The following is a 22953-nucleotide window of genomic DNA, read 5'->3' as shown; positions in this document are numbered from 1 at the left end:
GCTGATGAAAATTCAGCTTTGCATCACAAAAATAAATTACATTTTAAAGTATATTAAAAAAGAGAACCATTATTTTAAATTGTAATAATATTTCATAATATTACTGTTTTTTTTTTTTTTTTTTTTACTGCAGGCTTGATGAGCATAAGAGACTTCTTTCAAAAACATTAAAAATAGTAATGTTTCCAAACTTTTGACTGGTACTGTGTATGTATATATATATATTATTAATTCAAATTAAATATTATTTAAATAGACTGCAGTGATTAACATTTTGTCAGAACCTCTAGTAAATCATGTTATTTTGTGTAGTCTATTCAGAATTGTGGGAGAGAATATATATATATATATATATATATATATATATATATATTATTAATTCAAATTAAATATTTTTAAATAGACTGCAGTGATTAATATTTTGTCAGAACCTCTAGTAAATCATTTTATTTTGTTTATTCTATTCAGAATTGATCTAGATTTAAAATAATAATAATAAAAAAATAAATCCCGCTTCTCAATTTATCCAGAATCGTGCGGCTCTAACTTAGATGTATCTGAAGTGACGCACCCAGAATTTGACGAGAAAGAACGCGTTTTGAGGGCCCTTCTCGTACAGCTCTTTGAGTCCTCCCTTCTTCTCAGGGAACTTGTCGTAGATCTGTCGGATGTCCACCGCCTCCAGCAGAGGGTCGCTGTAGGAAGGGTTGGTCTGGCCAATGTGAACAAACAGGTGTTTGCTGTACTGTAAACAGAAATGCAAAATATATTGTTATTAAAGTTAATTTCATTTAAGAGTAGTCTGTATTTCTGTATGCAACTTCACTATTGGTTTTAATAAAAGTGCTAAACTATACATCCCATCTGCTTTATTTGTCTTTTAATTTTTAATGAGGGATGCAAAATAAAAATTGAATGTGTTACAAAAACAACTAAATTAATTAAAATATCTTCAAATCATTAGGGAATATGTCCAGGTCATATTTCACCCCAAAATCAAAAGAAAAATTATTATAAAAATATTTCGGTAACAATTTACAATAAGGTTTCATTAGTTCACTACATTACTTAACATGAACTAACAATGAACAATGCTTCTGCATCATTTATTAATCTTAGCAAATGTTAATCTCAGAATTTACTAATACATTTTCAGATCAAAAGTTGTATCTATTAGCATTAGTTAATACACTGTGAACTAACATAAATGTAAAAAAATGTATTAACTAACAAAGGATAATAAATGCTGTTAAAATATAGTTAATGCATTAACTAATGTTAACAAATGAGACCTTATTGTAAAGTGTTACCAGCACTTCTTTATGCAAAAAATAAATAAAATTTAAATACATTTATTTATGCATTGTGACATTATGCATTCTGATGACAATTTAAGCACATTAAAATTGTGAAGTATTTGTGCCTCGTGCGGTAGCAATAGCTGTACCTTTATGCACATTTTAATAAAACCTCAAATAAAAAACATAAAAAAAGATTTTTATTCTTGTCTAAAAGTAATAAGACTTCAAAATAAAATGTTACTGTATAAAAGCAAATGAATTAATTCAACAACATTATACATAGTCACCTCCAAAGCTAAAGGCAATCCAAATATTATGAAATTTATGTTAATCCAGCTTTTTACTCAAAACTGTTATACTGATAATATACTTTAGAAATGAAATAAAAAAAATTGTTTTAAATGAGAGGAATGCAAACCAAAAGCATTTTCACTACTTTTCAGCTTCTCCTCTGTGGATAAGCACATGTGGGTCGAGAGCTCGCCTCTACTCACAGAGTCCTGGTCCTGCGGGACCTCCATGAACGCGGAGTACTCCAGAAGACGCAGTTTTGAGGAGGCGATGGTGCGATCCTGCCACACGGGCACTGCGGTGGCAACCGGCGGGGGGGGAGGGGCCAGCGGCTCGTATGCTGGACAAACACAAGGGGGCGCCGGTTAGACTCAACCACAGACGTAAACCGAGAAGAAATGGTGGCAGGCGTGAGCTGTGCTCGAAATGGACTACTAGTGTACTAGTACACTTACATGATAAGGGTTGAACAGGTCCTGATAGGTTTGGGTAAGAAGTTTGTGCAAATGGCTTGATGCTGAAAAAGTATTCAGGATTTGTTAGAATCAAATTCAAGTTATTATTTAAAGTTATTTACTTGGGTTAAACATTCTCTTATTAGGGTTCCCACACTTTTGGACCATTTCCAATCATTTTTGACTGATTTGTTAATCAATCATTTAGACTTGATCAGTTCAAATGAATCAATTGGAAAGAACTGACTCAAAAGAATGATTCACTCACAAATCGAATATCACAATGGCTTATAAACAAGTTTTATGCTAGACAAGAGCAATATCTAGCTGATTAAATTATTTAGAGCAGAGCATAACTAGAAAATGTGTATTAATTACAGAAATGGTCATGACTTATATTATAAAAAAAACTAAACCAAATATTTCAAATATTTCTTGTCCATACATTTATTAATTCAGTATATAGCCGTTTAATACATAGGATAGTGAACAAAAAGCCAAGCATTATCACCAAAATCCTCAAGGGTCCTGATCACCCTGCCTGGGGGTTATTTTGTGATCATGACTTGCTGACTGTATATTATCACTTGCTAATTAATTTCCATAACTTTTCAAGTCCTACAAAACACAAATCCCCTGATATCTTCTTGTTGTCCATGACTGTGGGAACCCTTTCTTATGCACTGAAATGATTTTGGTTGGTATACAAGGTGGTATATTTCACACCTTGAAAATTCACTTATCCCACAACTGTTCGTTTGGGCCGTATCAGCTAAGCGTAAGTTCACCTACTTCAGTGAGCGAGTGCAACATGACAAAAGTCATGTGCGCAGGCTCACGTCTGATAACACACATGCTCAAGAGATCTCAACAGAGGCTTGAGACCACAGAGCCCATGATGTAGAGAGGAATTCGTTTAGTATGTTGCCAATGAATAAGGCTGGGAATCAAAATTTTGGAAAGCGAAGCAATGGGAATTTTAATGCACCGCTTCTGAATCTACAGTGAAATCTAACCAAGTTTTATCAGAATTGTGAGCGTGAAATTTGATCCGAATGTGATGAGAAAGAGTGGCCATCATAAAATAGTTAGGGCTGCCTTTTAAAAAGCCCCTTTCACACAGCGTGCTGACCCCGGGAAATTGCTAGAGTGCCTTCTGTGTGAACGCAAACACGTTCCGGGATTAATGCCGGGATCGATGCCGGGATTGGTCCCTGTGTGAACAAAATCCAGGATCAATGCCGTAAAAGGGTGTTTTGTTGCTCTTAGAAGAAAGTTTGTGTTCGTCATCAACAAAGAAAGAACGAAAAAACGTCTGCAAACTGGAATGAAGCCGAGACCAGGAGGCTCCTTACTATCGGTACGGTACGTACGACCGAATCTGGAAAAAAATGCTCGGACGTGGTTTCTCGAGAATGAAAGCGCAGATTATTAGTATATTTAAGACGCTGCGTAAAAATATCCATCAAGTGCAAGCCTACAATGGAAAGAGCGGTAACGGAAGATTAGACTGGCCTTTCTACAACACATCCTGACGGCACGTGTCTTTACGGGACCTTTCCGGGATGTGTGTGAACGCACTCACAGATTCTGGAAAATTACTGGCAGTGTGAATGAACCAAAATCAAACCATTATCCGTATATTTTACGGAATCTCGGTGTGAAAGGGGCTTAATAGTCAACTATTTAATCGGCAAGAAGAGGCTTGGTCGACAAAACAAACAAAAAAAATCCACAGAAATGGCAGAAGTCATCTAGTGACAGATCGTTAACACGGCTAATGTGGTAATACAGTATGTCGGGCAGGAAAATTCAAAATGTGGGAACATTTCGAGATGGTAAAGAATGACCACAAAAAGGTGATATGCGAACTTAGACATGATCTATCATTTAAAACTTAAACTTAAAACCGCTTTACATGGCCGCTCGCATTAACGTTAACAGAATATGTGTTATGTAAATATACATTTATATATTATATAAATGTATTTCTCCCAACTAACGGCTTGATTGAACAACTAACAGTCGACTAGGAAAATCTTTTCCCCACACATTTAACCAATGAATTTCCATTACTTTCTCAGTTGATCGTTCAATAACATTGTACTTACAAATAGAAATCTCTAGCCAATTAAATATTTTATTCTTAGATTCTAAGCATAACTAGAATCACTGGTAACACTTTACCATAAGGTTTCATTAGTTGACTACATTAGTTAACATGAACTATTAATGAACTGCACTTCTACAGCCTTTATTCATCTTTGTTAATGTTAATTTGATCATTTACTAATACATTATTAAACTCAAAGGTTGTATTTGTTACCATTAGTTAATGCACTGTAAACATAAACAAACAGTGAATGGCTGTATTTTTATTAACTGACGTTAACAAAGATAAACAAATACAGTAATAAATGTATTGACAATGGTTACTTAATACATTAACTAATGCAACCTTATTGTAAAGTGTTACCGAATCATTTATATTATGCTTCCATTACATTATGATTTTAATCATTTGTCTAGTTTTTCCAAGCACAGGAAGTTCCCAAATATTTCTTGGTTTTCAGTAGGGGTGTAACGATACACGTATTCGTATTGAACCGTTTTCGGTTCGGTACGCATTACAAACCGAACGGTTCGTTGGACCATTTTTCCTGTCGAACAATATTTCGTCATTTCAAATGTAGGCTCATAATCGACCACAACATTGCCCAACATCAAATGACAAACGTAATGAAAGCGGAACGAAACTGCGCTACTCCTTATTTTGTGCTTCACGGACCGTTTATCAGTTTGGACCAATGCAGCGCGAGCCGATCTTGATCAAGCGACACTGTTATTATGTATACTGTATACAGCGCTAAGAGATCCAGTAAAGAAAGCATTTGAATTCACCACTGAAGTAATAACATCGCTGCGAGATCTAGTGAGAAGCATTCACATTTCTCCGTTATTTACGGATCAAACAGCGCTGACGTGGAAACCAGGAAGAAACATTGTGCTTTCAAGTAACGGTACGTCGGTTTTATTTCGACATTATGAATAAAATTGCTGCCCTCAAATGTTAATCTGAAATAAAATAAACCTTTGTTTATTACTACTACAATATTACTTTTTTTTATTTTTTAAAAAGGAGCTGTTTTTGTTTTATATGCTCCTAAGAAGAGTCAAGTATAGCTCCATCATTGCTCAAAGTAAAAAATGACCATACTTGATGTTAGTTTTAGTAAAAAAATAAAAAAATAATAAATCATGGAAATTTCTCTGCCATTTCTTTCTTTTTGCTGTATCGGAAACGTACCGAACCGTGACACCAGTGTATCGTATCGAACTGAACCGTGAATTTTGTGAACCGTTACACCCCTAGTTTTCAGTAATAGAAATTGAACACTGAAATAAAAAAAATATTAGACAAATTTCTTACAAAACTTAAATGAAAATTAGAGATGTTGCGAACTGAAGTGAAGTTGAAGTACTAACATTCAAATAAAAAACTTAAAAATTAAGACTGAATAAAAATATAAATAAAAAAAAACACAAAAATTTATAAAAATGACAAAAGCACATACATTTACTTAAACTAAAAATGTACAAATAATAGCTAATTCTAAATAAATGCTAAATACTATAATAGTATCCAAGTAATACTAAACCAACAGCGTCTCAAACTCATGATTATTGAGTCACTATTTTGACTTAAATTGGTTAAGTGTAACTGGAACCTGAATTATAATCGTTAAATCCTTCACGATTCCCATCTCTAGCAGTGAGGCAGTGCTAGCTAAACATCAGTTCAAGCTCTGTGGAGGGAACTTACGCGTAGCTGGTGCGGCCAAGCCCAGGACTTCTTCCTGGGTTGTGCTTAAGAACCAGCCTGATACATAAAAATGTGATCCATTAAATATGCCAGATACACAAACACACCGAGAAACACAATGTATGAGTTCATGAGTTACTCACTCCTGAGAGGGTCCAGGTTGACCCGGGATGGGGGTCGGCCAGAACTGGAAGACAAAACAACGAAAACAGTCAAATCACTTCATAATTTGTTGGAATAGTTTTTAGTGGAAGTAAGCATCCGAAGCGTACTCGTGCAGATGGAGGGTAAGGGGACTGTGGAAGAGGAGGAAGAGAGGTCTTGATCAGACTCGGAGACACGATCTGAGCGGAGGAGAGCGCCGCCATGTTCTGGAGAGCCTTGTCTTTGGACGCTTGATCCTGAGGAGACGGAGACCCACGTGAGCAGAATAAACCAGGAGAAAATACAGACAAACTCATGGCAATTTTACTGTTAATTTTAATGCAAAGCAGACTGCTGATTTATGACAAAGCAAGATAAAAGCATTAGAAAAAGGGGAAATAATAGGAAATCCGAGAGAACCAAATGATTTGCATTTCCAGTGTTTGCAAGACAGCAAAGGATATGTGTTAAAGTTTCGGGTAAGTTGATGTTTTAAGGCTTCACTTGTGTTAGGGCTGTCAAATTAAAATGCGAATTGTCGAATTTGAAATAAAAATCCACATTCGAAAGATGTCGCTGCATTGTTTATTCAAAACATTGCATAAATAGTGAAGTTCAATGCGGATCTTGGGTACGCCAAAACCATAACCAAACCCGTTCATACAGAAAGCATTTTCTGTGCTGCTTTTCCATTGTTTTCTATGGAAACAGTCGCTAGACGGACATCCTTGACCGTTGCACTCAGAGATGCCACGTAAAGTTAAAAGAAGTTGTGAGTTTTCCCATTCCACTGCATCTCAAAAAAGTACTCTGTGTGATCGGCGCTTCGTATCTTTGTATTAAGCTATGAATAAATACATAATTGTTTATGCAATTTACAGAATTATATTTTAAACGTTATGCACTTTTTTGTACAGACAGTCATGCTTTCATTTCATTGCTTTGAATAAACAATTTAATGTAATACATTCATATTTTGCTCATTGCGCCCTCTTGTGGCCTCAGGAGACAAGCCAAAAGCTTTTCCCGCTAACTGAAATTATGCCTTATAAGTTCAAATATAATTAGAATATGTGACCCTGGATCACAAAACAAGTCACAAGTCGCACGGGTATATTTGTGGCAATAGGCAACAATACATTGTATGGGTCAAATTATAGATTTTTCTTTTATGCCAAAAATCATTAGCATATTAAGTAAAGATCATGTTCCATGAAGATATTTCGTACATTTCCTACCGTAAATATATAAAACATTTATTTTTGTGAGTGAATGCAGCACAATTGCGAACATAAATGGACTTATGAACTTTAAAGGCGATTTTCTCAATGTTTCGATTTTTTTGCACCCTCAGATTCCAGATTTTCAATAGTTGTATCTCAGCCACATATTGTCCTATCCTAACAAACCATACATCAATGAAAAGCTTATTTATTCAGCTTTCATATGATGTATAGATCTCAATTTCAAAATTGTGACCCATGTGACTGGTTTTGTGGTCCAGGGTCACATATTAGTAATATTTAGGTATAAAATTCTAATTTAGTTTTTAAACCATTTTGACAGCCGTATCACATGACTTGTTTTCTTTCAGCTGTACACGAAAATCAACACGTATCCTTGCATCTCTGCAGCATAAAGGCGGATTTAGATGGTTAAATGGATGCAAGAAAAAATCAATACAGTATGCAAACAGACGTCAGAAAGAAGACCAATCACAAGTCAGTATGCAAATATGATGATGCCATTGCTGTTGGTAACATTCTTAGAACGCTGCACATTCTAACAATGCAAGTCCTACAAAAAGTAGGTCTATAAAGTCAAATTATACAGCATATCTAAGGCTGAAACTATCATTAAGCTGTTCATGTTGAATTAAGCCCAAAAGTTTAATAGTTCAGGTAGTGGTTTAGAACAAACCCTAAGCATAATGTTTAAAGAACATCAATTCAGTGCTGCCCTGCAAACACTATAATCATGTGGCTACTTCGATAATCAATTATTGTAATTGGATATTGAACATGCAGTTTTTCTATAAGCCTCTCAAAATCATGTGTAACTAGCATCTCTGGTTTTCAATTTTAATGAGAAGGAAAAAAGCACAAGCAATACAGACATCTGACAGATATCAATTACAGCACAGCCAACAAAGCAACAGCAACAGCCAGGGATAACGTCAAACGAACCACTTTCAAGTTTTGTCTTTAAGCTCACAGTCATTCACCGAAAACATCCTGGTCAAGCTCCTTTATCAAGGATATTAAATTATGCCCCATCAAAAACAAGCCTCACAAATGAAAGCAGAATTTAACTATACGTTTGGCATGAAATTCCTGTTTTCCAAAGGCTCAGCGTGAAGCATGTCACTTTGCATCACAATAAATTAATGAGGATAATAAAAAGACTCGGAAGCATGACCACAATAAGTGGTGGCTCACAATTAAGTTTCTTGAATTTATAGAGCCCGCAGTACATCATAAAACGGAGGGACGACATGGAAACTTCAGAGAGCAAAACGGCCAGGCACATTATTTACACAAGAATTATGAGCAATCTATGCACACCGCAGGGCCGGAGAAGAGGACTTTATAATGGCAGTGCTGAATGTAAGCTGAACCTGTGCAGGACAGCCAAGCAAAGCGAAGCAAAAATCAAGTCAACAATAATTCGCACAATTCAAATCCACACTTACCAAGTTCATGGCCTGAATCAAAAGAAAGAAAGACCATTAGTACAATATTTTGAGAGCAATTTCACTAAACCTATTGTTTCTGACAGAAAATAAAATCTTTGGATGTACGTTAACTACATAAACTAGTCACAGTCAATTCTATTCTAGATATTCTGGGACTATTTTCTAGCACTTAAAATGGTTTGTAAGTGTGATTTTTTTGTTTAAAGAGAATATGCGCCTATGAACAGCTTGCACAAAAACGTACCACATACTGCAAGTCCATTTGTTCAATGTTTTCATAATCTACCTGAACAAAATCAAATCTAATAAGCACTCATAATACAAATACTGTGCATTTCTGAAAAGAATTTACTGCTGTCTTGTAGTTCATGTATACACTTGGCAGGTGGCGCTAAACACTAACATCTAAAATGCAACCAGAATAAAACATGAAAAAGAAGTTGTCAAAAATGCTGCATGGCTATTAATGCAAATTCGACATATTAATGTTTAGAATTCATTATGTTTGTGAAAATTATGTTTATGCAATTTCACACAAATTCAATTTAATTTCACACAAAAAAACCCTCTAAAAACAACAACAACAACAACAAAAACAACAACAACAACAACAGTAATTTTGTCGGGATCTTATTCAAACTTTGTTTTGCCAAATTTATACACAATTTAAAAATAGTAAGTTCTGTAAAACTTTTTTTTTAGCATTAACAGACCTAATATGCCAGGCCAGTTCATTTTAATAAGATTTTAATTTCAGCAAGTTTAAGTCTCGGCCAGCCTGCTCACAACATAATCTGCACAAAAATAATTTCGGTCGAGCGCTAATACGCAGTACTTTGTCTAATCTCAGACAGATTTTACTAGGCCTGTCACGATAATCAACATATCGACTTGTCATATACTGCACGATATATGGACATTTAAAAAATGTAAACTCAACAGGTATGAAATATGATCAGTAAGAGGAAAACACTGTTAATGAGAAGATGAGCACTGGACTGCTGCAGGTTAGTGGGGAAATATATGTGTTTTTTTATTCAGAATGCACAGTTGGAAAGAAAATATTTATAGGAACATTTCAGCAGAGCAGAGAACATAATACATTGTTTTAATGAATTGACAGCCATAAAATGTAGTAATAATCTGCGTTCTCATTTATGTAGGTGCGCTGAACGCTGTTACCAGAAACTCCTGAGATGTTATAAGTAGCACGCGGAAGTAGTTGTGCAAGTAGTCCATTCTAGTATCTAAATATTCTTAAGAATTAAAAGTTCGTTTGTCATTTGAAACTGTATAGGCCTACTTGCACTATTATGCTGTTATATTATGAATATATATCCACTAGGGATGCACCGATATGACATTTTTGGGCGATAACTCGTTACATTTGAAAGCCGATAACTAGGGGTGCACGATATATCGGCCGCCGATATAATATCGGCCGATATGGTCATTTTTTTACACATCGGTATCGTTCCGATGTCAAAATAGGGCCGATGTGAACAGGCCGATATTTGACGTGAAGTTGAAGATGAAGTTGAGGACTCGCGATCTTAGCAGTAGTGAACACGCCTGAGAGAAATACACATTTCATACAGATGACATAAGCAGAGAACAGTCTGTTTTCTTTCGTTTTGAATTGTTCTGTTTAAAAATAGATGTTTCAAGCTTTCTATATATGTCTTAGGTTTGTGAGGCAGGTAGGTTTCGGTTCGTTTGAGACGCGCTTCAGTTCACGCGCCGTTGCCTCCATGTCCTGATTAAATATTTTCTAATATTTACTTCTTATTTATTTTTGATGAAACATTGATCAAAATTAAGATACAATTAATACAAAACGAAATTAAATTTAAAGACAGGCTTTGTGCTTTCTGTTTGAGGTCTCTGTGAAAGTTTTAAAGTGGTCTTTAGTGCCGCGTTCAGACGTGCGTATAGAACTGTCCTGTCAGTAACATTGTTAACGCAGTTATGTTTTTTCCCTCTTCATGACACATTTTTGATTGATCGTTTTTTGACTCGTAGATATTTGAATATATTGCATGATATTTGATACCCGTTTGAATTAGATTTTTCTCAAAAGTGACAGCACGTGTGATTTGTGGATTACTGATAAGCGCGAGTGGAGAAACAGGCGTTTATTTATTCATTCTCAGTGTTGAGAAACGTAGCCTTCATGTGTTACGTTATTCTGTTAATAATAACTAAAGTAGCCTACCTAATTATGTTACATATTTATTTTGTATGAAAACTAGCGCGTTCGTTACTTATGGATTAAAAAGTAGGCTACCGTTGTATCAGTGCTGCGCGAGCTCTCCCTCACAAACACGGACGCGCGCACACAGAGAGAGAAGATAATTAAAATGAAAAATTGACGGGCTAAGTTTAAATTTTGTTCTTGCTTGTTTTTGTTTTTTTTTTCTATCAAAATGTCAGAAAGCATTTTGTATTATCCATCCGTGTTTTTAAAATTCGTTAAATGACGGACGTTTTACTGTTAACACAGCCCATATGTCGGATTCGTCTAGCCTGTTATTATTTTTAGAATAAGTGATTCGTTATGCTATTATTGGACTCCTGTCTATTCATTGTCAACTGTTAACATTTATTAACAGTTATTCATTTATTCAGCTAATGCGTGCCCTGTTGTTCAAAGGCAAAGACAGCACGTCACAAATAGAAGTCCTTTTCCCTGTGGTATTTAGTATCATATTTGGATATTGGAATAATAAATTAAGTAGCCTATCTTAATTGTACACAATGTTCCTGTTTTTTTTTTCCTGTTTTCTAAGGGTTTCTTAATTTTAGACAAGTTGACCAGCACACATTATATGCAATGCAATATAATGCATGTGTGTCGTATGTGTGACATATTTTGCAATGCATACAGGTAAAGGTGCCCAATATCAGTCATTTCTAAAGTAAAAAAAAAAAAAAAAAAAAAAAGTGTTTTGGAAAATAGCTCTTTATTTGATAATCATTAAAATTTGTTTTCTATACAGAGATATCGACATCGGTAAATATCGGTATCGGCCATAACAGCAATATTAATATCGGTTATCGGTATCGGCCACAATTTTCACATCGGTGCATCCCTACCGATAACCGATATATTGGCCGATAAATCTAAATCCAAATTTGTAATTACTTTTTGAGAGCCAGATTACAAAAACAAAAGTTTCACTATTAAAAGCCATGTCCCAAAACACAATTATAATGTTCTCATTATCATTTTATGACGCCGATATCACAGCACATAACTTATTTTCCATATTTGAAGTGATTCCAATCATATTTCAAGCAATTTAAAGCCATCATGGTAAACAGGGCGAATCTGAAGAGTCTCAGCTGAAGGAAATAATACATTATTTATCGGCTTTAATATATATCGGACACATTTTCTTATCAGGCCGATAACGATAACAGTACAAATTAGCATATATCGGCCGATACCGATACGGTGGCTGATATATTGTGCATCCCTAATATCCACAAAAAGTAGTTTCATCATGACAGGCCTAGATTTTGCAGGTGAAAACTGTGTATTGGTGACAGACACATGGAGTCTGGATGCAAGGAAAGGAAGGTTGAGAAAACAGTGAGCCTCAGGAAAGCCAACAGGCAAAGATCTCAGCCAATCATGCACTTTCAGCCTCTATGACATTCAGCAGCGCCAAACGCAAAGCACTACGCTACTCGACACAGGTTTGAGCTTCCGTAGCACTTCTATCTTAGTATTTTCACCAAATACTGATGCAAACACTCGTGTCACTGGATTTTATTCAGCCAACAGATTCCTGGAACTTATAGCGATCTCTCATTGGTTTGTGCAAAGGCAAATGCCATTAAGCCCCGCCCCACCCGCAGGAAAGCGCATACCTTCAGCTTTGACTGTATCTCGCGAGATTTTCTCCGGGCAAGAACCTGCAAATGGCTAGAAACCTGCAGAACAGAAAAGCCAAAGAGGAAGAAAAGAAAAAGAGGAGGTAGAAGAGGAGAAAGAGAGAGACGCCGTAACCAAAGAGGGAAACGATGCGCCGCTGTGTTTCAAACCTACCTTTATACCTGCTTGATACTCTCGAACTTTCTTCCGTGCTAACACCTGTATGTGACTAGATACCTGAAGAATTTTGAGACAGTTTAACAAAAAACACATGCACAGCCACATCACAACACTATTTCACCTACAACTGAAAACTGTCATTAAATCCCATTGTTGTTAGGCAAACAAATATTTAATTTGATCAGTAGTATATATATATATAAAGTGCATGTTGCATGAACATTAAATACCTGTTTTCGTGTGCGGGTTTTGCCCGTTCTCAGCTTGATGTATCTGGCAATAAGCTCATTGCGACCTGAAAAAAAAAAGAAAAAAAAGTTAAAGTTTCAGTGACCGAAAGGTGGCGACAAAAGCAATGAAAGTGGTGCATATATCTCTCAACAACACTTGCAGACTTCATTACTTTTCTATTTGTGGTTTTCAGTCTCATGAAGTAAAGTTTTTGCCTTTTTATATTAGATTTGCCTTCAAACGATGGGGAAAAAAACAAGCTTCAAATTGGACCATTTTATTACCACTGCACTCAGTCATGTGGTAATAAACGCATTATCTGTAAAACCTTTAACAAGGATTTAAAAAAAAAGTGCCCATTCTGTAATGCTCTATATAACATGCATCAAGTAATCAAGCGAACATGATATGTATTAATTCATTGGCTATTAAAGTTTCACAGCATCATTATTCAGGTTAAAAAAAACTTAACTAAACCCCGTAAGATTTTTCTAAAAAAAAGACTTAAGATTTGGTTTGAGTTTGTTTAGATTTTGTTTACTGTAAAAGACAAATATAAAAAAAAAAAAATTACAGTGTGAATATACCATGCTCTATATTCACCATTTTTGTGTAATATAATATGGTCATTTAAGCAGAAACCACCAATTTCAATATCATAGAAAACAAAGACAGCTAAAATAGACCTACCTGAAAAACTTCAACCGCTAAATAAGAAATGCTACATAAATTGTATAATGTAATCAAATGTATTAAAAAAAACACTGCATGGTCTTCACTGTGTAAATTAAATATACATTTGTTCTTGTTAAATTTACAACAAGTGATTTAGTCAAGAGCAGTGAGAGATTTTTTTATATCTTTTCTTGCTTGATTAACATGAATGACAGGTATATAAGGCTTCTATCACTTTAAGAGCTCCCCGGATCCAATATACTGTTACAGACCTGTGTTTCTGTTCACTTAAGACATAAATGACTGTATTTACAAGGATACTTGCAAAGATGGCATTTTGACACTTACAAGTGTGTGTTATTTACCACACGTTAAGAGACGAGAATACTTTTTGTGCGCAAAAACAAACAAAATTAACGACTTTGTTCAACTATTCATTTTCTTCTGTGCGGGCCTCTGAGTGAGTTCACGTAGTGTAACAGCGCAGCGCTTCTGGGTTGTACGTCAGAACGTAGGCCGATGGTCATGTGTGTGATGTTGGCCAATGTACGTCAGAACGTAGGCTCACTATTGGCCGATGGTCATGTGTGTGATGTTGGCCAATAGTGAGCCTACGTTCTGTAACGCTGTTACACTGCGTGAACTCACTCAGAGGCCCACACAGAAGAAAATGAAGAGTTGAATAAAGTCATTATTTTTGTTTGTTTTTGCACACAAAAAGTATTCTCGTCGCTTGATAAACTTAAGTGGTTGAGCCACTGTAGTCACTTGGACTATTTTAACGATGTCTTTACTAACTTTTCTGGGCTGGCAGATGAAATTACATAGAAGCCTATGAAGGAGTGAGCCAGCTCTCAGATTTTAATGAAAAATATCTTAATTCGTGTTCCGAAGATGAACGAAAGTCTTACGGGTTTGGAACAACATGAGGGTGAGGAATTACTGACAGAATTTTCATTTTTAGGTGAACTAACCCTTTAAGTAGTTATTAAAAGAATGCACCGATTGTTTTTATTACTCCGAGGCGGAAACAGGCTTCCACAGCAGAGAAAGCGCAGCACTGATTTGAGTTTGGTGTCTGTACACCCTTCCCCAGACACACCCTCTCTCTCCCTCGCTCTCTCTGAGCCTCCGCATTCCTCGCATTCCACTGCGCCTGTGACATCTGCCCCACACAACTTGATTTGATGAGGGCAACAGCCTGGAGCATGCGTTCAGAGAGCGAGAGAACGGCCTGAAAAAAAGCGAGGGAGAGAGAGAGAGAGAGAGAAACAAAGAGCTTTGCTGTCTCTGCCAGCAACTGGCAGCTGAAGATCGTCCTACCAAACGGACACCCACACCTGCCACGAACCACCCCTGCAGGAGGCACAGAATAACACAGACCCCCTGTGTCCCATATTCTGCTCTCCAAGCTCTGATTCCCTCATCAGGTTTCCTCTCAACCTTTGCTCTTTGCGTGTGTCTGTAAAGGAAGTTCAGGCAAGAGTGTTTCGGTTCCGGAATAACACCTGATAACTTATTGGGGTGGGGTGGTGTAGTGGTCAAACCTCATAGCTGGTCACTGGAAGGTTGCTGGATCAATCCCTGCAAGGAATGGGCTGTGATCCACTCATCAAACTACAATCAATACCAAACAATATGTATCTTACAGACTTGCCCTCCCTTCAAATGCCTTTCATGCTCTGCTGAGACGGAGCATGAAGAAGAAGCTGTTGAGCAGAGACGACACCTAAGGTGGATCGGAGTCAAGGAGTGTATGGTGCTTTGCTCCATCCTCAGGGAGCAGGGCATTTTTTGCAAGCCTCAATTCCCATTGAAGCACAGGTGGAAAAATATCTCAAAGGTGGAAAATATCTTGCCACCATAACAGCTATGAAACCAGACAGACGGCATTTCTGCCATTCAGCTGGGCCCTAAATCAACCGGGCAAAGCCAAGATGTACAAAACTTAATAATAAAACTCATAAATTTAAGTTCTGGCTTGACATTTGGTGCACACAATTGTACAGATGTCACATGTTTGTTCTCAGATAAACGAGATCATCAAGATAGCTTCTCGTAAAAACAACTCTGTGACCTCACATCTTTCTTTAGACTTAGGCATAGAAAATATAAAAGTGCAATTCTGCGATATAGTCATCATTACAAGAAAGAGTTACTTTTATCAGAAATAAAGTTGCTATTGGGCGATGATTTGAAATACACCTACAAAAAAAAGTTAATGCTCTTAGAGGCATTTCCTACTGGAGAGATGACAAAATAAAATTTCATTCAAAGCATAACTCATAAAAGTTGTCTCAGTGCAACACACTCATTTCCACCCATTAATGTTTGTGGAATAAAAAAAGAAAAGAAAAAAGAAGTAGTGGCGGCTCTGCACTTCACATTACACTACAGGCTTTTCAGGCGCGATACTGGCGGCGTTAACAGGGCCGAAGCAGACGGCGTTCCCGAGGCCTCGCGTCAGCAGTGGTATTATGAGCGCTGACGTCATTCTCCTCGTGAGTGGGCTTCTTCAGTGGCAGAGCTCAGGCAGATGACTGCATGTAAATGGATAAGGTGTTTACAGTCGCTGGCAAGAGCAGGCTCTCCATGAGGCCGGCACACGCCTTCCTGGACATGGCGAGAGCAAAGAGTGTCAATGACATGCTGGGATACAATTATAACTTGATTTATTAATAAATCCAATTTGTGGAACATTGAAATTACTGGCACAATGACTTACGGAAAGTCATAATATGCACAATGACTTGCGGCTAGTGGAAATGAATTGCTTAATCAGTAAGACCTCAATGCCAAATCAACTCACACTCCTGTTTTCCCCATTTGAAATAAACAACCAAACCTGCGGGCGTATGAGTCAAACATACCATGACTGAAAACAGAAAGCAGAACCAAGGTTACCAACATAAGGCCACATGGTTTCAAGGGAATCCCCTCACCAAAAAGAGATAGATATAAAACAGATATTATGCATAAGTTTTCAGAAAATGCTAACAATGTCCTATCATCAATGTCAATATTCCAGAATTTTCTTATCAACCAGCCTCGGCATCTGCAGCATCACACAGTGCAGCGCAATGTACTTCTGACTTCATAGTGAGTCAGTATATGTTTAGATTTACCAGCAAGAGGAGGATAAAGGCTGGATGATGTAATCCCTGACTAAAGACGACGACTCTGGAGGCTTGGTTGCAAGATTTAGCGCACCGTCTATTAGTCTACAGTCAACACAAGCAGCTCTGCACCCTCTAAGGCACAATGAATAAGACTAATTTGCTCTACAAAAGGCAGAAGCTTTGTTGACATTCACTCACACATGCTTCATAAATGACGGTTCTCGCATGAAGTCCACAAGAGACCCACTAACGCTCACAGTAAATTCTAATAGACTGGTGTTAACATGCAGCAAGGCTAAAGAAAACCTCTAATAAGCAAAAACAAAAAATGTTCACTTAATTCTTTCACTTCAATTTAGATGGAACTATATATACACACTTCATAGGCGAATAATATATAAAAAATTGACATTTCCCTCAACCCAGGCCCTGTCCCAAATGCCAAGCTTGAGACACATCTACACTGGCACCAATTTAGCAAAAGGCCACAGAGTGACCCTTCAGAATTATAAAATGACCAATGGAAAACCCTACAGCAGGGGTGTCCAATCCAACTCCGGGAGGGCCAATGTGGTGCAGAGTTTAGCTTTAACTAGGAATGGAGATTTTTTTTAAATACTGTGTTCAAATATTTGTTTATTTAAATGAAGTGTAACGAGAAATTCATTTCTTTTAATCTTTATTTTTGTCACCATTTATTTGAAAACATTAAACAAAAAAAATATCCAGAACAAAAGCATAAGCGAAACAAAAAAAACAAACAAACAAACGCTAAAGCAGACCGCGCCAGCTGTCGTGCCGAACGTACATATACACCAGCAAAGCAACATATGTCGCAAAATTCAAATAGTACTTTTATTTTTCAAATAATAATAACTAAAGATCGAATTTCTGACAATTCGTGCACACCACTAGCTTCAACCCAACACACTCGGCCAGACGTTTCCAGTATTCCTGAAGACCTTGGTGGTGTGTAGGGTTGCAAAGGGGCTGAATATTTCTGGTAAATTTCCAGAAAATTTCTAAAAGTTCCAGAAAATTTCCAAATAATCCTGAAAAGTTTCCAAAAGTTTCCAAATAATCCTGAAAAGTTTCCAAAAGTTTCCAAATAATCCTGAAAAGTGTCCAAAAATTCTGGAAACTTTGCAGCCCTAGTGGTGTGTTCAATTAGAATCGGAGCTAAACTCTACAGGATAGTGGCCCTCCAGAAGCAGGATTGGACATTCCTGCCCTACAGTATTGGATCAGTAATTCCATCAAAAGTTTGCCGCAATGCATTCTGTGTCTAACTTTGAACATGGCCAAACCAAAGAATCTTGGATCTAAGATGCTAGCTACTGTTAGATATTTTTGCACTAGGGAGCATACCTATGATACAACGCTGTCTAGGTAGGAAGCTCACTGGGGTTTGGAACAGTGCAGCGTTTTTTTATTTTATAACTGGGTGGCCACACTTGAGCTCTAGTCTATGCAGCAGCAGCCAAGGACTATGACTGATTTACGATCAGTAGAGTCCCTTAGCAGTGACTCAAACCCCGGGAAGGTGGAAACTGCGATCAGATCAGTGTTTCCCGATTGGTTTCTGTGAATGAATCTCCTTAGTAGCCTATATAAACGCTGATCCGAGGAAACTACCTGCAAGGAACGTGCGTGATATAAAGTATGTCCTAAATGTTTTGAATTAAAAACAACTTTGTTTTAGATTAAGGCACTAGAAATAAGAATGAATCTGATCACAAGAGTTGCGTTTTACATAGGGTTCTCCAAGGAAAGACAACCACAGCCCTAAAAGAACATCAAAATTACTTCGCCAACACTGGTTTGTGTTCAGGACGCTCTGTCAGTTTGCCATGGCTTCTCGCGGTCTGGTTTGTATCGAGGCTTGGCTTGCTAATTCAAACCAGCGCTTGGGTTTGTCTTGTCTGTTTCTCTGAGGAGAAGAAAGGAGAGCAAACAGTTTGAGGAGGAGGGGACCAACACCAAACACCTGGACCTTCCCAATTCCAGCCAAACTTGAGCGTCCATCCGCCATTATGAATACACAACTGAAAAAGAGACTCAAGACAAGAGTTTACCAACCGGATTTGGTAACTTTCGCAATTTAACAACTTGAAGCAACAGATTTGCTGGTTATGTCCTGTTAACTTTTGGACACAGCTGTTTTATAATCCGTGAAACAATAGAGCTACGCTAATAAAGCAGACTGCTTTAAACTTGCCTTGACTAATTAGCAGTTTTAGACTAGAAACAGGTAGCTATCTATAGTTTAAAGGAAGATTATCTTTGAACTGTTGCTCCACCATAACAGAAAACTGACAGTAGAAACAGACAATTTAACCAAATGATCGATGTTGAGACTGCATCACATACCTGTACTGTGATATTAGACATTTTGGAACGCAACAATCAAGATTACACCTCTAGAAATGTTTGCTTTCACATACTTGAACAAATTCTTGTCCTCAGTCATTTTAATGAGAGTAACGCTTTAACACTGGAAATACTACTTTGCACCTGGAGTTATTAAGTGCTCTGCCTCGGGGGAAGACCAACCTTGTTTAGGAGGAAGAACTAGTAGAAAAAAAAAAGAGGAGTACAAGAAAATGGAGGAGGTATGGTGAGTGAGATCTTGTGGGGGGAAAAAAACCTTGATTGAGCAATACAAACAGAGCTGGTTTTGCCACTTTTTCAACTGGGTGAGAGGGAGGCAGAAGGAAAATAAACGACAACTCTCTTACAGGGCTGAAAAAAAAGAGTTGCTAATGATCGGATATGACAAATAAAACCAGTTTGAGGGTGAACGGGGGAATTGAAAAAGACTAAAACGAGGGGAGGGGGCATTCAAGCAAGCAGTGACAAAGAACCAACAGAAAGAGTGATATGTTCTTGAGAAACCTGTCTGTTGCCGGGCCTGTAGTCCACAGCACTACTCCAGGACAAGTGCGGGCCTGTTTTATCTGCTCTGAAAAACACAACTGCTGGCTAAGACATGCACGTATGTGTGTTTGTGCGGTGCGTGGGTGTATTAGTGAACGAGAACCTCAGTTTATCGAACAAAACTGAACACCCACATCATAGTATGAAGCCATTGACGGGTGGTAGTGAATGACTACTAGACATTGAGCGTGACTGAATACAAGATTATGTAAGCGAGCAGATGGCGTATGAACGAGAGACACTTTACGATGCTTTATGAAACAGTGGAAATGGTTCATGCGTGCATGGATTTGGCTGGTGGCATGTGCAACGGGATCCTCAAGTGGATCGTACATGCAGATGGAAGTGTGTCGGATATCACATCCCAGCTCTATCTGCACATTATCTCCCGCCCTCTTATCTTTTCTCTAGTTTCCATCCCTCCTTCAATGCCTAGAAACACTTGTCTTGCAGCCATTAAATGTACAAAAACATCTCCATCAGAAAACCTGTATTGCAGTGATACAATCTCGGCCGTTGAACACTCATCTCAGTCATCTCCATGAGTGACTTTTTTCAGTTCATAAATACAACCTAAAGTTCCTTTAAAATACTACTTGGGCGGCACAAATTACAAAGCTAATAATTACATAACTCGGATCACATCAAAACAAACAAGGACTTTACAACAGGTATTACCCAGTACAACAGGTAAGAGCAAAAACTAACACAGTTAACACTGGCAGTGTTTCATTTTAAATGAGCATTTATGATTTGAGGCGACATGAGCAAAAGAGACCAGGGCTTTAACAATAAATAAAAAAGAAAATCACTAATAATATGTATATCATAGCTTATGTTCTTACATTTATTGAATTTACATTGAATTTAAATGACAATGTTGGGCCGGATGTGGAATATTATGTTATTGTCGATAAAATTTTGTTTTATCCAATCAGACTAGTTAACCAGTTATCAAAATAAATGTTAGTTGCAGCCCTAAAAAAAGACCACAAAGAACTAAAGTTCAGATTCAACGTGGCATGATGTGCCGAATACCAATAGGAGCACGCTGGATACAGCGGTCGAGTAGGAACAACTACTAGTATATCAGGATTATCGACTTCCAACAATTCCAATGAATTCAATTCAAACATAATTAAATTTAAAAGTTTACATGTTTGCATTCAATTTGAGTGTTGATCATTATATTTAAAAACTAATACCAACTGAATTTAGGCTAATAGTTTTGGCTATGTTAACCTTTAATATTATAGTAATGTGCAAGTAAGGGCTTCCTACATAGTTTATAGCATAAGTAGATCTTTTTTTTTTTTATCTTTCAGAAACTTTAAATTATAATTCAATTCCTTTAAAGACAGAGACATAATTTGTTCAGTAAACCACTGTAAAAAAAAAAAAAATCAATTTCATGTTTAGTTTTCTTGTGTATCGTTACATCCCTACAATAAAGTGAAGAATTTTGTGCATGTCGCTACATCGCAACTTCCCTTCAGCACATTAATGCATTGTAGGGATGCACCGAATACTCGGCAACCGAAATTTGGCCGAAAATAGCAAAAAAAGCAATGTCGGCGGTGTGGAGAAATGATCCAGGCCGAGCTGGATTTGGGAAAGCCGCTAGGTGATGGAGACGGTCAGGTGATGCACAGCGCATGAGATGAAACCAGCGCAGAGAGAAAACGGGCTCGTACTACAGATGAGCCGCGCACCGTCTCGCTGTCTGACATGTTCGGTGAGATCCTCCGAGAGAAGAACCCATTTGCAAGAATAACACAAGCTCAACCGCTCAACAGTTAGATGGTTATCTCTCAGAAGTCCCCACCCCCAGGAGCAATAACCCTCTCGAATTTTGTTATTCGTTTGTTGTGGGTTCATTTTTTTGCACTTTTCAATGCACTTTTTGTTGTTGTAGGCATACAGATTCTTTCAGCAGTCAGTTATAGGCCTAACATAGGCTATTCAAGAAGGGGGGCTTCAAAGATGGCCAAATAAAAATATTTGTTTTATTTGACTAATTTATTTATTCTAAGCTATATTGTGCTTTGTTTGTATAATATCTGCTGCTGGAATGTTAAAAAAATGTTCAGTGTTAAATAAATATTTTTGTAATGTGATTTTTTTTTCTTTGAAAAGCAAGACAAAATAGTAAAAAGCACATTTTTACTATTTAATTAATGCAATGGTGAAAAAAAAAAAAAAAAAAAGCGCAACATGCGTTCGGTATTCGGCCAAGCGTTTTATTATTATTCGGTTTCAGCTTCGGCCAAGAATTTTCATTTCGGTGCATCCCTAACGCATTGCAAGCTCACTTACCGTACATCTTTCCCTCGTCCGACAGGATAATCTTGCGCCGTCCGCAGGGCGGATATATAGCCAGTGCCTCCTGAAAACTCTGCTCGATGTCGGGGCTCCACACACCCTCGGCGTCTCCGTCCATGGCCTTGTCCAGCTCATCACCCCCATCCTCCAGCCCCTGCTCCGGGCTGCCGTTGGCACTCCACTTGTTGGACGCAATGGTGCCGGCTCCTACCGGGCCCTTCCACGAGCCCCCACGCTACACAAGTACTGGCGAGAAAGAAACAAGGAAAGCGAGAAAGGGATTGTTACTTCATTGTGGGCATAAAGATTAAGCAATTATGCAGAGAAAATCCTTTCAAAACCGCTCTCTTCAGTCGTGCAATTTTCAACACCTTTAAAGCTTGATGAACTGATGAAGACAACAGCAGCTGTGACTCTTATTACCATTTCCTCTCCTCAAAGGCTCCCAAAATGACAAATGAATTTTTAAACATTATATAAAGCCCCATTTAAAAGGATTAGATAATTAGGACTAGCCTGCAAAAATGCTTGTGGTCGGGAGCGCGCGGTCCAGTGTGGCTGTCTAAATGTCTGAAAATGGTTAAGCGTTTTTCAGGCTGCCTCTTTTTCGCATGGTATTGTTCATGAGGATCGGGTCCCGAGAGTCACTTGTGTGCCCACATATTTCATTCTTTTATTTCACTTTCTGCTGATGTTGACGAAAAAACGCGGCTTGGGTAAATACGGCCGACTCCGATTGAGACCTTCCTTAGGGGATATTCAAACGCTCTGGTTACACGCACGCTGAAAGTATAAGCTTGACTTGGCAGCCCGAAGACACAGAATGAGCAAAACAACGGAGCGGAGAGCGTTGGAATAAGTGAGCGGTCTAATTACTTTTCGAGATTGCAGACCTACAAA

The 22953-nt window shown here is 37.6% G+C and overlaps 1 protein-coding gene across 7 annotated transcripts in view; it reads right to left on the bottom strand.

Annotated features, from left to right (window-relative positions):
* Positions 1 to 22953, bottom strand: part of tead3b (TEA domain family member 3 b) — a 50869-nt gene that overhangs the window by 7478 nt on the left and 20438 nt on the right. Inside the window, exons 3-12 of one of the 7 annotated variants that reach the window (XM_084425538.1) lie at positions 22048 to 22299; positions 13000 to 13064; positions 12764 to 12826; positions 8707 to 8718; positions 6143 to 6271; positions 6014 to 6057; positions 5871 to 5927; positions 2048 to 2109; positions 1796 to 1932; positions 572 to 745 (exon numbers count right to left, since the gene is read on the bottom strand). In XM_084425538.1, the coding sequence (XP_084281664.1) occupies positions 572 to 745; positions 1796 to 1932; positions 2048 to 2109; positions 5871 to 5927; positions 6014 to 6057; positions 6143 to 6271; positions 8707 to 8718; positions 12764 to 12826; positions 13000 to 13064; positions 22048 to 22171 (867 nt within the window). In that variant the 5' untranslated portion in view covers positions 22172 to 22299. Of the gene's footprint in view, positions 1 to 571; positions 746 to 1795; positions 1933 to 2047; positions 2110 to 5870; positions 5928 to 6013; positions 6058 to 6142; positions 6272 to 8706; positions 8719 to 12567; positions 12649 to 12759; positions 12827 to 12999; positions 13065 to 22047; positions 22300 to 22953 lie in introns of all 7 variants that reach the window. The other 6 variants (XM_084425539.1, XM_084425541.1, XM_084425537.1 and 3 more) reach the window with 6 other exon arrangements.

The sequence above is a fragment of the Rutilus rutilus genome (assembly GCF_951802725.1).
Source record: "Rutilus rutilus genome assembly, chromosome: 12".
Taxonomy (NCBI): domain Eukaryota; kingdom Metazoa; phylum Chordata; class Actinopteri; order Cypriniformes; family Leuciscidae; genus Rutilus; species Rutilus rutilus.
Note: the sequence above shows the minus strand (reverse complement) of the source record. Positions and strands in the feature narration are given on the sequence as shown.